At 41.7% G+C, this 15029-nt stretch overlaps 1 protein-coding gene across 8 annotated transcripts in view; it reads left to right on the top strand.

The window, feature by feature from the left end:
* sipa1l2 (signal induced proliferation associated 1 like 2) overlaps positions 1 to 15029 on the top strand; it is a 90081-nt gene that overhangs the window by 20668 nt on the left and 54384 nt on the right. For all 8 annotated transcript variants that reach the window (XM_015943944.3, XM_070542141.1, XM_070542143.1 and 5 more), the window contains exons 6-7: positions 4375 to 4532; positions 5054 to 5630. In XM_015943944.3, the coding sequence (XP_015799430.3) occupies positions 4375 to 4532; positions 5054 to 5630 (735 nt within the window). The remainder of the gene's footprint in view (positions 1 to 4374; positions 4533 to 5053; positions 5631 to 15029) is intronic.

Raw genomic sequence — 15029 nt, 5'->3', positions numbered from 1 at the left:
CCTTCATCCTTTCCATTTCTTCCCTGCACCCTCTAATCCTGCTGGTTTTGGACTCTTCCTGACCCAAACTGACGACCTCATTCCAGACAGAATGAGGTTAAGTATTGACACGGTCCAGCCATACAAGTGGTATATAATGGCTTTGGGTCAATACAGCTCATTCAGGTTGGAGGGACAAATCTTAAATTAGGATAGGTGATGATTTCTCGCCACAAAAACTCAATTATTGGTTTTTCCTTTCCGTTTCCACTCATGGGGCCCTTCTTATGTTGAGTATTAAATGTGCAAAAGTACCCAGATGATAACGTTTCTTTCCGTGAACGTTCGCTTCAGTCATCAAAGCTAGCTCAAATTTACGTGACGGCTTATAAAGGAGGATCGTCATTCCTTATTAGTGAATTTTCAAATCAAAAGCATAATAGAAAGAACCCAAATGCAAGTCTGCGTGTGAAAAATAACCACTTTTATACTGAAATGTGTTTTTTTTTTAAGTTTAAATCATTTTAATTTTTCAAGAATAGTGTAAGAAATCAACCCCATTGTGCTCTGAAATCTTACTTTATGTTTTTTATTGTTTTAGCTGAGGGTTAACTTTTAAAATGAGACATTTAGCGGTATCGGTCCGAGGTGTGGTTCTACTCCTGCAGCTGCATCAACAAAACTCTACTTCCTTCATTCTTTCAAAATAAGTCTCAAACGTGCACCCGAACTGTTGAGCGCTTTTTAAAAAGTAAAGATTAGCATCGTCCTTCAACCGTTCACAGTCAAATGTCAAATCTAGATTCTTATAGCTGATTGAAATCCTTGATATACAGTGATCCCTCGCTACTTCGCGGTTCGTTTATCGCGGATTCACGACTTCGAGGATTTTTTTCTTTGGAGCCCTATTCAAGGGAAATTCGCCGATTCGTGGTATTTTTCACCGATTCGCGGTATTTTTCTATGCGTATTCTATGCGTATTCTATTACCCATAAAAAAAGAATGTGATCATACGATAATTCAATATAGTACTGTATGTCAGACTGGTCGGCTGGATTCGGGAGTTGAGCTTGCAGGGAGCGCGTGGTTTCACAGACGCGGAAGTGAGAGCGTCGGTGAAACGCCGGCTCACGATTTAATCTAGGAAACCCCCGAGCGTTCGAGCGGCTTTCCAGAAGTAAGTAAGATAACTTACTATGAGCTGATAGTTCGTGGGATGTATCGGTAGGTTGGAAACTCTGATTATGAATCTGAAGAAACGATGACTGAGAGGTGAGCTGGAAAGGCGACTTCTGTTTATAACCGCGGTTTGTGACGTAGGTGCGACGTGGAGGGAATCCCCACGAGGGACATGCTGGGAGTTGTGGTCCATAGTGGAGGCCGGCTAGCTGGAAGATGCTGGCCTGGGAACTTGGGTTCTGACACTGTACTGTAAATATGGAGTCCCTACTTCGCGGATTTTCACCTATCGCGGCCAGGTCTGGAACGCATCTACCGCGATAAACGAGGGATCACTGTATCTTGAAATTTTAAAGTATTTGTTTTTTCAATAAAGCAAATTGTACCTGAATTAGATTTTTGCCGAATGATATTGGTGAACTAAGGAAGTGAAACGATTGTTTTGAGCATAGATTTACTGTTCATGTCTGTTTAGACTACAAGTAGACCAATATTGGTTTGTCTTTTGTTGATACCAATGCTGATTTTTGGCCGATTTTCATGACTGATATCCAGTTTTCCACTTTATTTACTTGCCAAAATGTCACTTATGACATTAGCTGAATCACTTTTTTGAACACTGAATTAACAAACCGTGAAATCTTATTTTGGGGCTTTGTTCAGTTTTAAAATCAGACATCTAACTAAGGTTACTCAAACAAATCAACAGACTGTCCAAATGCTAAACATTCAAAATTGGTAAATTGAGATTACAGTGATCCCGCGCTACTTCGCGGTTCGTTTATCGCGGATTCACGACTTCGCAGATTTTTTTCTTTGGAGCCTTTATTCAAGGGAAATTCGCCGATTCGCGGTATTTTTCACCGATTCGCTGTATTTTTCTATGCGAAATATCAAGAAATTCCTGTTTTTTTCATCAATTTCATCATAAAATGCACTTTTTGTAATAAAACTATAAAAAAACAAGTAAAAAAAATTTTCTTAAGTTTTACCCACAAAAAGAGAATGTGATGATACGATAATTGAATATAGTACTGTACTGTAAATATGGTGTCCCTACTCCGCGGACTTTCACCTATCGCGGCCAGGTCTGAAACGCATCTACCACGATAAACGAGGGATCACTGTATCTTGAAATTTTAAAGTATTTGTTTTTTCAATCAAGAAAATTGTATCTGAATTAGATTTTTGCCGAATGATATTGGTGAACCAAGGAAGTGAAACGATTGTTTTGAGCATAGATTTACTGTTCATGTCTGTTTAGACTACAAGTAGACCAATATTGGTTTGTCTTTTGTTGATACCAATGCTGATTTTTGGCCGATTTTCATGGCTGATATCCAGTTTTCCACTTTATTTACTTGCCAAAATGTCACTTATAACATTAGCTGAATCACTTTTTTGAACACTGAATTAACGAACCGTGAAATCTTATTTTGGGGCTTTGTTCAGTTTTAAAATCAGACATCTAACTAAGGTTACTCAAACAAATCAACGGACTGACCAAATGCTAAACATTCAAAATTGGTAAATTGAGATTACAGTGATCCCACGCTACTTTGCGGTTCGTTTATCGCGGATTCACGACTTCGCAGATTTTTTTCTTTGGAGCCTTTATTCAAGGGAAATTCGCCGATTCGCGGTATTTTTCACCGATTCGCTGTATTTTTCTATGCGAAATATCAAGAAATTCCTGTTTTTTCATCAATTTCATCATAAAATGCACTTTTTGTAATAAAACTATAAAAAAAACAAGTAAAAAAATTTTTCTTGAGTTTTACCCACAAAAAGAGAATGTGATGATACGATAATTGAATATAGTACTGTACTGTAAATATGGTGTCCCTACTCCGCGGACTTTCACCTATCGCGGCCAGGTCTGGAACGCATCTACCACGATAAACGAGGGATCACTGTACCTTGAAATTTTAAAGTATTTGTTTTTTCAATCAAGCAAATTGTGTCTGAATTAGATTTTTGCCGAATGATATTGGTGAACCAAGGAAGTGAAACGATTGTTTTGAGCATAGATTTACTGTTCATGTCTGTTTAGACTACAAGTAGACCAATATTGGTTTGTCTTTTGTTGATACCAATGCTGATTTTTGGCCGATTTTCATGGCTGATATCCAGTTTTCCACTTTATTTACTTGCCAAAATGTCACTTATAACATTAGCTGAATCACTTTTTTGAACACTGAATTAACGAACCGTGAAATCTTATTTTGGGGCTTTGTTCAGTTTTAAAATCAGACATCTAACTAAGGTTACTCAAACAAATCAACGGACTGACCAAATGCTAAACATTCAAAATTGGTAAATTGAGATTACAGTGATCTCTCGCTACTTCGCGGTTTGTTTATCGCGGATTCACGACTTCGCAGATTTTTTTCTTTGGAGCCTTATTCAAGGGAAATTCGCCGATTTGCGGTATTTTTCTATGCGAAATATCAAGAAATTCCTGTTTTTTTCATCAATTTCATCATAAAATGCACTTTTTGTAATAAAACTATAAAAAAAACAAGTAAAAAATTTTTTTTCTTGAGTTTTACCCACAAAAAGAGAATGTGATCATACGATCACTGAATATAGTACTGTACTGTAAATATGGTGTCCCTACTTCGTGGATTTTCACCTATCGCGGCCGGGTCTGGAACGCATCTACCACGATAAACGAGGGATCACTGTATGTGTTATGCAGATGTCAATAATTAAATATACATAAATTCTGCTGCAGCACCGGGCTGCCCGGGGATGTGCCCGACATTAAATCGGCTCTACTAAGGAGAAATCTGCCAATGCTGATATATAAAATATGGTAAATACGTGTCGACCGATATATGAGTCTACCCCTAGTTCACATCTTCAAGTGCTGGAAAATCGAAATAAATCACATTGAAACCGTTTTAAGTTGATTTTGGAGCCTAAACCACTAGAAATTTGGGAACTTTGTTTATAAGTTGCGTTCTTCTGGTTGGTGTACTCAAGGTATTATGGGTATTGTAGTGTTTGTACTGATGATGTTTTGAAGGTTAAAAGTACATCATAAAACTGGAAATCTAATTAAATCTTTGTTTTGGTTGATAAATCTGAAATTCTTGGCCAGTCTTCTCTGCGGCTATCTGCCGTGAGAATTCAACATATTCTCTCAGTCCTTTATATCGGTTAACATTCGTCCTTTTTCTGGGGTTGACTCCTTTTTCTTTTCCTTCTAGTTACTAAGGAAGAGACATATCGGCAATGACATCGTCACCATAGTGTTCCAGGAGCCTGGGGCTCTTCCTTTCACTCCCAAAAACATCCGCTCGCATTTCCAGCATGTGTTTGTCGTCGTCAAAGTCCACAACCCCTGCACTGATAACGTCTGCTACAGGTAACCAGAACAAGCTCGTATCTCGCCTGCAAGGCTCTTCCAGTGTGTTTTTCTCTGTTTGGTCAAGATAAGACGTCTTGGAGGAGAAGAAATGAAGAAAAAGTGCTGCTCAGAGTTGAGCCCTGTGCTCCTAACAGTAAAGGAGAGTGCGTTTCATCGTCGGATGAGGTTTTGCACGATTGGCTCCTCATGAACTTTTTGAGGTTCTAATTTAAAAGCGTAATAATAACAGCCTGCTGAGTTCTTTCTGCGCTTTCTGTCATTACTTTATAGTAATGTGCACAAATCACAGGGCTCGTTTCATCTGCTCACAGATGATATAGTTATTATCTTCAGAGACACCTTGAAATTATGACTTGGAACGATCAGGTGTTTTTAAGTCGGGGCAACTCTCGCTAATAACACAGGCCTTGCTGAACAGAGCAGCTTTTCCTGCCTGCCGTGTCATTTCTGTGACGAGAGCCCGCTCCTTATGAATACATTTTTTACACTCTTTATTTATTTATTTATTTATTTTTTAGTGTGGCTGTATCCAGATCCAAGGACGTGCCTCCCTTTGGACCCCCTATTCCCAAGTCCGTAACTTTCCCAAAGTCGGCGGTTTTCAGGGACTTCCTGCTCGCCAAGGTGATCAACGGCGAGAACGCCGCTCACAAGTCGGAGAAGTTCCGAGTCATGGCCACTCGCACGCGGCAGGAGTACCTGAAAGACCTCGCCGAGAACTTTGTCAGCACAGCTACCGTGGACTCGGCCGTCAAATTCAGCTTCATCTCGCTCGGAGCCAAGAAAAAGGAGAAAGTCAAACCCAGGAAGGACGCTCATCTGCTCAGCGTGGGAGCCGTCACCTGGAGCGTCTGCGCCCGGGACTTCAGCCAGGCCATGGACATGGACTGCTTGCTTGGCATATCCAATGAGTTCATCGTGCTCATTGAGGAGGAGTCGAAAAATGTGGTGTTTAACTGTTCGTGCCGCGATGTGATCGGATGGACCTCAGGGATTATGAGCATTAAGATCTTCTACGAGCGTGGGGAGTGCGTCATGCTTTCCGTCCACGACAACTGCGGCGAAGACATCAGGGAGATGGTGCAACGACTGGAGGTAATACCCTTAAAATCTCTACTTCAATCTTCTCCGATGTCTTAATGATGGCTGGATTATCCTCTAGAGGTAAATGACCTCCTTGCTGTAATCTTTTGCCTTTCTTAGTTTCACAAGAAAACGCGACAAACTGATGATATTCAGCGTTAAAGCTGCACAGCCCTCTCACACTACTTTATTTGTGCATTTCCTCTCACTGGGTCTGATTGTAGGGCTCGTTTTAGTTTGGCATCAAGTTTATTTGCAAAATAATGAGCAGATTAAGAGTCATCACAGTTAAACCGTCTAATTCCTGGTGTGCCAAACTGCTTTGATGCATCGAGCAAGGTGCAGTCCAGGTTGCATCATTATTTAAAAATCCACAGACACAATCTGAGCGTCAAGATTACAGCGATGATGAGCTTAGGGCAGCTTGGTGGTCCAGGAAGCAACGTTTTTAAGAACATAATCTCCTGTATGTATGAATTATAATCTGTGTGTGTGCCGTGATCGTTTTTGGTGCTTTTGAAGTGAAAAGAACACTTGTTTTAGTCTTTTCTTCACTCACCGTTGCTATGGCAACACAGTAGTTGGCATGATGGCCACCAGTCAGATGGGCGGCACCGTGAGTGAGATTTCAGACCCTTTCATTTTCCAGTAGCGTGTGAAGGGTGTCTGCTCCTCTTTTTGCTTTTGGAGCTTTACTTTGCATTTCCCCAAACAATCAAGAAGTTGAGGGTTGTTCTTTTTCATTAAAACAAACAGAAAAGCTGTTTGCCTTCAAAACAGATAAAAAAAACTTTGTTCATCACTTTCCTAACATCCGACTCGCCTGTCTAATCTCATATATTATAATTTAATCCCAAACTTCAGCCGTTTCTCTTCCAGCCTCCTCTTTTCAGCATTTTAGGAGTTCAGCTCCGCACTCATCGAAGCCCATGGAGGATTATCGGGTCCCTGTTGATAGTTTTTGGCTCATTGCTCAGAATCCACAGAGGCGCACCATCAACCAGTCAGGCTGATGAGGATAAACCATCAAGAGATATTGTCATTGCCCGGAAACGAAAGCTGCAACCGCTTCCTGCAGCTGGGAGTTCGTTTGATGGAGTAAAAGATTAGCATTGATGCTGTTCCTGGAGTGTTATTGAACTGGAGGACGTCCGCATGCAGGGACAAGAGTCCGTGATTTAAACAGAACACAACCCAGTTTTCAGGAGGAGTGGAAACAGAAACGTTTTTGGGTCTGATGGACTAAAAATAGAGGTTTGGCCTGAAATTCACTCCTCCTCAGAACTCTTCATTTAGTCCTCTTATCCCCATGTTTAGTTGAGGTTTGAATACATTTTATAACTTTTTAACACACCGAAGTAAAAATAAAAACAACTCCTGGTTCACAAGCACAGCTATGGAGCAGTCTCTCATTAAAGGGAATTTTGGAGGCATATTGGAGCTTTTTTTGTGTAAAAGTTACAAATAATCAAACTCTTACCCTGTGTGGATAGCCTCTTGAACAGCCCGTGTTTAGAGAAATAGTTCTTACAGTTTATGCAACATTCAGATGTGAAACTAAATGTAAAATAATTAATTGATGATTGGAATCGACCAAAATTCAGTGATCGGCCAACCAAAAAATAAAAAAAATCACTTTATTTTAGTCATTAGTCACCCTTTTTAAAGAAAATCAACCATGTTTTCCTGCCCATGAACACACCATCACAGAATTAGTCGATATTTTTTCTGTTACGCTCCCTTTGCACCATAGACTGTATATATAATAGATGGACCCTCTGTGCTGCTGTCACCCGTAGGTTTCTGTAGAGCTGAGCTGAAACTTAGTGGGCGGTTCCCACCACCGCCATCTTGACTGTGTCACGTGTCTGGTCACTCCTGGAGGACGACACGTGACTTCCAACTCAACTCTGTTGTATTTGTATAGCGCCTTACAGACATGATAAATGCCACCAAGAGGCTTTACAGGGACAGTAAAAATAAAACAAGCACATAAAACAATGAAACATCAGTAAAAACAACACAACAAATACCTTAAAACACATATGTCAGAGTCATTTTATGTGGCCCGCGAGATAAATATCAAAAATATATTAAAACTGGCCCGCTGGCCGATTTTACCGCAAATACTTCAACTCCCACGATGCTTTGCGCTGTCAGCGCGGAGCCGAAGCGCCCCCTCCTTTGTGTTTTTTCTAGCGTCTTCTGCCGGGTGTCTGCAGCTCCGCTGTCTCAGACAATTTACACTCCTCTCACTCATCACCGAGTTCACTCAGCTATTTGCCGACGTTGAAGCCCAGAAACGGAGATTCTAGCCGCTCAGTAACGTGTTCACGACTGAAAGAGAAATTTTTCCAACTAACGTCCAGACAGAGCTGATATAACTCCAGCGAGCAGCGACACGCTCAAACCAGCACGACTCTGTGGCTGCTGTAGTTGTTATTTTTCCTCCCTGACACACAACAACGTGGTCAAGCTGCTCAGACATGTTCAGCAGCACAAACCTATGTGAGCTCCTGTTGTCATCTAATGTTGTCATTATTATGATGAAGATGAACAAAACAACAGGAGTCTCCTCCTCAGCTCAGATCAACCCCATGATGCAGGTATCTGGCTGGAACAGGTGAGCATCACAGTGAACCAGTGGAGCAAACTGAGCTTTAAATATGTTGGTTTTATGCTCTTTTTCTGCTCCAAAACATGAAAGTTAACAGGTGAGATGTTGCATTTTCATTTAAGATAAAATGATATTTTTATTTTGTTGTTGGCCCGTGAGAAAAGATTTAACCTACAGTAAACAGGAAGTGGAAAGGCTGCAGATAGATGAATAGAATAGAAAATCCCTTTATTGTTCCTCAGTGGGGAAAGCTAGACGTCACAGCAGCGATGACACGTATTACAGGAGAAAAAAGGAGAATAAAAATAAGAAAAATGAATAAACAAGAAAACATAAATCCTGAATAGATTTTAAAAATGCTGAATATACCACAAGTAATGAATACCACTGATGTGTTTTATTTAAACCTGACTTTCTCGTGTGTAATTTGGTTATTCCACATTCAGTGTTAATGCAGAAATATGTTTGTTTCCAAATTTAAAGGTTCAAAATTGCATACATGTTGATAAAGAAAATGTGCAAATTTGCCGTCACTTTTTCAAAAAATATTAAGTTTGGCCCTCGACTCCGTCCCAGAGTTTCATTTCGGCCCTTTGTGAGTTTGAGTTTGACACCCCTGCCTTAAAACACAGATAAAAACACATGAAGACTTCCTCAGAGAGGAAAATGACAGTGGTGCTGCATGCAAATCTGTGAGAGTAAAGAAAGGAAAAATCCTGATAGATTTTTCCGTGATTATTCCTGAAAGGACACAGATGCCTCTCTGCGTCTGGTCATCTCATCAAAAGAAAGGACAGAGTAGTATATATTAGCATTTGTGATCCGCCAAAGGAAATCACTTTCTCATTTATTATGCAGTAAAAGTTCAGCGTGTGTATTAAAAATCAGGCAGTATAGCAGCATCAGCAGCAGGAGGCACATTTGGTTATGAGCTCACCGGGCAGACTTTCTCCCAAAGGTGTCTGTAAACATCCCAGAGGTGGACTCGAGTCGTGTTTCACTGGGAGGATTTACAGGCTGACGGACTTGTGATATAATGCGAACCGGAGCGAACAGATTGCCCACTCTAACACGGAGAAGCCCAGTTTGTGAGACGCAACTGAAAGCTTTGTGGAAACTTCCCGCTCTCTAGGGTGTTCCCGAGCTGCATGTTCGGCTTTTATTAGACAAGTTCTCTTGGCACAGGGGCTCGACATGCTGCCTTCTTTTGTTTTGTTCTTTTGTCAAAGTGGTCAAACGATTCTGTTTGCATCGCTTTATGTGCTTCAGAGCCTCGAATAAAAGTGTTTTTTATTTGCGTTGAGGTGCAGTAAATAGAAGTTTGCACAGGCATCGAAACTTACCATGTAGAAATTTACCTGTCGATCTACGTCCCAGTCCTCACCAATGGTCATGAGCTTTGGGTAATGACCAAAAGAACAAGATGGCGGATACAAGCGGCCGAAATGTGTTTTCTCTGCGTGGTGGCTGGGCTCAGCCTTAGGGATAGGTTGAGGAGCTCGGACATTCGGGAGAGACTCGGAGTAGAGCCGCTGCTCCTCCCTATCGAAAGGAGTCATTTGAGGTGGTTTGGGCATCTTGTTAGGATGCCTCCTGGACGCCTGCCCAGGGAGGTGTTTCAGGCATGTCCTGCCGGTGTCGGTGCAGGATCTGCTCGGGTGCAAGATCGGCTCGGGGTCCTTCGACTGCTGATGACGTCAAAGTAGTTGATTGGCTGAACATGAACCTCACGTAAAACATGAACCTCACGGAAGTTACGTAATCACGTTACGTTGGTCCAGGCAAATTTTTCTGTTGGAAAGATGGACAACTTTTACAAAGAAATCCATCACTACCTCTTTGAAAATACACTTTTAGCATAGAGCTGCATGCATATTAGGGCTGAATGATTAACTGCATGTGCAATTAAATTGCGATGTGACAAAAGGAGATTTTCTAATTGCAAAGGCTGCAATTTGGCAGCGAGTGGTTAGCGCAATGCTAATTTGCATGGAAAAACCCATAGGAATGCTAATGCTAATATCACCGATTACATTCTTACAAATTATGAATTAGAAACCTGCTAAATGATTACATTTGGAGTCTAATAGAAAGTAAAACTACCATCAATCAAATAAGTAGACAGGTATTTTAGTAAAGCCAGAAAACGTTTAACTCCAGAGTTTTGGCTAGCAGCTATGAGCGTACCTGAACTACTCATGGACAAGACGTCAACAACTCTAAACACAAAATACTTCAATAAACGGGACACACTTCTTTCCTGCAAATACAATTTCACAGGTGTTGCTAATACCTATGATCCTTCAAGGGATGTGCTCAAAGAGGAGTTCAACATTATGAATAAGATATAGTGTTTTATTTTACAAATACCATTATAAACACAAACTTACGTCTTAAGAAACATTATTTTAATAACGAAACTGCTAAATTCTTTCCAACAGTATAAAGATGTGTAGTGTATTTTGTCCGAGTGGGTTTGCCGTACTTTGACGTCATCTGCAGTCGAAGGACCCCGAGCCGATCTTGCACCCGAGCAGATCCTGTACCGACACCGGCAAGAGGCCCCCAGGTCGACCCAGGACACGTTGTAGAAAGTGCGTCGCCAAACTGGCCCAGGAACGCCTTGGGGTCCTACTGGAGGAGCTGGTGGAGGTGGCCGGGGAAAGGACGGTCTGGAACTCCCTGGTTGGGATGCTGCCCCCGTGACTCGGACCCAGATAGGCAGAAGAAGACGAGACGAGAGACTTTAAAAATCAAGAATGGCATAATAACCTGTTCAAATCCATCATTAAAAGCCCAAAATCAATGAGTTTCACTCTCATGATTAGTGGATGTACACGTTTAACTACGACTCCGATCTGTTTATGTTGTCTGTCGACGTCTCTTAATCGGTGTCTGCTGCTTTCTTACAAATTACTTTCCAAAGGAGTCAAAGGAAATCATTTTTCTGGCAGTACGAGCAGAGAAAAGTAGATTACAGTATGTTGACATTTTAAATGAGTAACAATTTGTTTATTAGGCTTCTGTCAATCAGTGAACCAAGTAATGGTTCACTGTTAATCAGCACCAGCTGGGGGATTCATGAGTCACTGCAAACTCTAACGTCTATCTAGAGCTGCTCTGCTGGCTTTATTGCATTAAAACCCACTGTCCTATATAGAGACTTTAATGAGTTTGAGAAACAAAAGTATGCAGCCCTCAGGAAGTGAGCGGCATTTGATCGACACCTTCAGACAGACGCAGGTCTGGGATTTTTAAGGACCAGCTGAATGACGCGGTTTTGTCATGTCTCCCGAGATCTGCTTCTGCAGATGGTGTCATCGCTGTCAGGGTTATGTCTGTCAGCCCCCGTTCTTCTGTTTGCTTCCTTTTTTATAGTTGTATGCCATCAGCTATTAAAGCTCATTATTCAGGTTTGGTATGCACGTCTCTTGCATTAATACACACACGTTCAGGTTATTGTTCTAATCCTGAATGTCTTTGAAAGTAACGAATGTCATAAGAGACTGTCACGAAACTTCTCTGACTGAAAGAAAACCGTCTTTTTTTAGCGCCTCTCAAGATAAAAATCCCAATAACAGAAAATGAAAATATACAAACGGAGTAGGTTTGATTACTACGAGGGCTCGGTCATTGCAGCGTGTTTGTCTGGGGGTCTCCTTTCCTACAGCGGGATCGGTTTTCTGCCATGGCGAGGAGTCTTGTGGTGTGTTGACAATCCATAGTGTGTGTTAATGTGTCAGAGCAGCCAGCTGCCACTCTGAAGCAAATGGAAGCAGTCACCCACAACTGAACCGAAACTAATCTGATGGGTGATTGCAGCTCATTGGATGTAGAGTTGGCTTTCTTCTCCCTCAGCTTATTTTATTTTATTTTTTAATCGTCTGAAAAATATCCCGTCCTGCTCTGCACTTTCACACCTATATGACCGATACGTAGACTAGGCCTGTAAAGGCCATGCGTGCATAATTTCATACCTCTTGTTTCACTTTTTTATTTAAGATGAAGAAAGTTTTCCCAGCAGATGCCAGTTTGCCTGAACTTTGTCTGAACCTGAATTACATTAAAGCAAAAGGGTAATGCCAAGCCACCTATGAACAAAACACGCAGCTAGATTTACACGAATGAACACGAATGCACTCAAACCTCATTGAGACGTTCATGTGAAAAGGCTGAGACCGGGCTTCAAACATTCATGAGTCAAGGGTTGAGCTGTAGTCCCTACAGTCGATGCAGATTGTGTGATTATGTGTTTGTCTTGAGCTCCAGAGCTAAACTCTGACTAACAAACTCAGCTCTGCTGTTGTCTCAGGGGCCAATTAGGTTCTTGTTCATGCATCGTCCCCCTTGTAGCCTCTACAGTGGGATTGGGCTTGTTCCACACAGACAGGTGTGTGTGTGTGTGTGTGTGTGTGTGAGTGTGAGTGTGAGTGTGAGTGTGTGTGTGTGTGTGTGTGTGTGTGTGTGTGTGTGTGTGTGTGTGTGTGTGAGTGTGTGAGAAGTCAAAAAGGAGTCATTTTAATCGACTGAAATGTACCTCATCCAATCATAGTGAATGTCCCATTCTTAATAATTGGCTCCTTATCTATCCATCAAACTGCCCTCTGACTATCCTTCCCCCCTCTCTGCATACCCGTCTATGTGCACGAATCACTTGGAGCAGCTGAACAGGAAGTGAAACCAGAGCTGGGCTAGCTAGTGTAATAGTTGGAATGTTCTGTATAGAGTCTGGATCTGTTCTTGTTGGGAAACATTTTGATGACGGACCTGTTGTCTGTAAATGCAGCCTGTCCTCTGTTGGCTGGTAGAGATGCTTGTTTGTTGCCTTGGCATTGCGAATGTGTGTGTAGGGAACCACGGAGAGGAAGTTTTGGTTAGGGTCAGGAGGTTTTGACCTGTTGTTCGCAAGGCTTTCCAAGATTGTTGGTGGCACCAAGCTGCTGTGATTTTGCAGTTATGAAAATAACCAAGAAAGCTAAAAACAAACTACCTAATTTTGCACCATGTAAATGCCACACTATTTTAGCTAGCATACTAAATTGTTATTCAGTTACGTCGTTGTGTTACATCAGGAATTATGGCAAAAAAGGTTCTAACAGCAGGTCAAAAACGTAGAACTGAAACCTCAGGAACAAGTACTGCGCATTCCTGTATTCTGGAGGCGTGGCTTAGGGGGAAGGCCTGAAGGAAGGTGGTTGAATCTTTGAATTGTGTCAGGAACTCGGTACTAATCTTTAACCAACGTCCTGGTTGTTCTGCCAAAGGACATGATGTTCATGTCTAGAATATTTTTCTCTTATTCATTCTTCATTCTTTTGTGTGCTTTATGTGTCCAATTATTGACCATGTTTGCCTGTATGTGTTTATAGATGTTTATAAATATATCATGGACCCCTGGACACAATTTCATTACAATTTCTAAAAATAATTTTCACCCAAACACCTAAAGCTGATTCACTTTTGAAGTTGGCCCAGTTCAAGATGGCACCCACAGCTGATTGGCGTTATCAAACAGAAATGGTAACAGCTCACTCAGTTTTACACATGTTGAATTAAAATTGGTTGTATTAGTAGCTGAGAGGCATCCCTAACCCATAATCATATTGGTAACAGATTGGGATCTAATGATTCTGTGATATAATGCTTGACCCTATTGTCAAGATTTGACCAAAACTGCTATACCTCTGTTGTCACTGTCTGAACACTCACACATGAAAGGCAATAATCGTTCCTGCTTTAACCCTCCCACTGTCTTCATGATCATAATGGGCAATGTGAGATCACTAGCCAACAAGATGGAGGAACTCCAAGCCCTTTCAAGGACGCAGCCAGAGTTTCGGCAGTGCAGTGTTAGGGGCTTCACTGAGACGTGGCTGCAGGACCATATGCCCGATTCCAGCGTCTCTCTGCCAGGATTCCTGACTGTACGAGCAGACAGAGATCTGAAGAGGAGCGGGAAAAGAAAAGGAGGTGGAGTGGCAGTGCTTGTCAAAAACAGATGGTGCCATCCAGGTCATGTTTCAGTGAAATGTCGTCTCTGCAGCCCAGATGTTGAACTCTTGGCAGCAAGTTGTCACCCATATTATTTGCCAAGAGAGTTCCCCAGTGCTGTCTTGGCAACCGTATTTATTCCACCTTCAGCCATTGCTGAAAATGCATGTGATGCCATCTGTTCCGTTGTCGCTAAGCTACAAACCCAGCACCCCAATGCATTTGTGGCTATATCTGATTATTTTAATCATGCCTTGCTCTCTGCTACACTTCCAACATTTCAACAGTTTGTCAGCTGCTCCACCAGAGAAAACAAGAAATTGGATCTTTGTTATGCAAATGTAAAGTATGCATACATGTCCAAAACAAGACCTCCTCTGGGACGATCAGATCACAATCTTGTTTTTCTCTGCTCAGAATACAAACTACTTGTTCAGAGGCAACCTGTGACAAGAAGAACTGTGAGAAAATGGTCACAGGATGCTGAAGAAGCCCTGCAGAGTTGTTTTGAGACCGCAGATTGGATGACTCTCTGCCAAGGATATAAAGAGGACATCAATGCCATGACTGGATGTGTCACTGACTATATAAACTTCTGTGTGGACAACATCATACCCACCAGAACAGTGAGATGTTTCGCTAGTAACGAACCCTAGATCACCAGTGAACTGAAGAATCTGCTAAATGAGAAAAAAAGAGCCTTCAGGGAGGGACACAGGGAATTATTGAGGAGCATAGAAAAGCAACTGAAGATCAATATCAGAGACAGCATGGAGTCATACAGGAAGAAGCTGGAGAACAAA

Source organism: Nothobranchius furzeri, chromosome 12, assembly GCF_043380555.1.
Source record: "Nothobranchius furzeri strain GRZ-AD chromosome 12, NfurGRZ-RIMD1, whole genome shotgun sequence".
NCBI lineage: Eukaryota > Metazoa > Chordata > Actinopteri > Cyprinodontiformes > Nothobranchiidae > Nothobranchius > Nothobranchius furzeri.
Note: the sequence above shows the minus strand (reverse complement) of the source record. Positions and strands in the feature narration are given on the sequence as shown.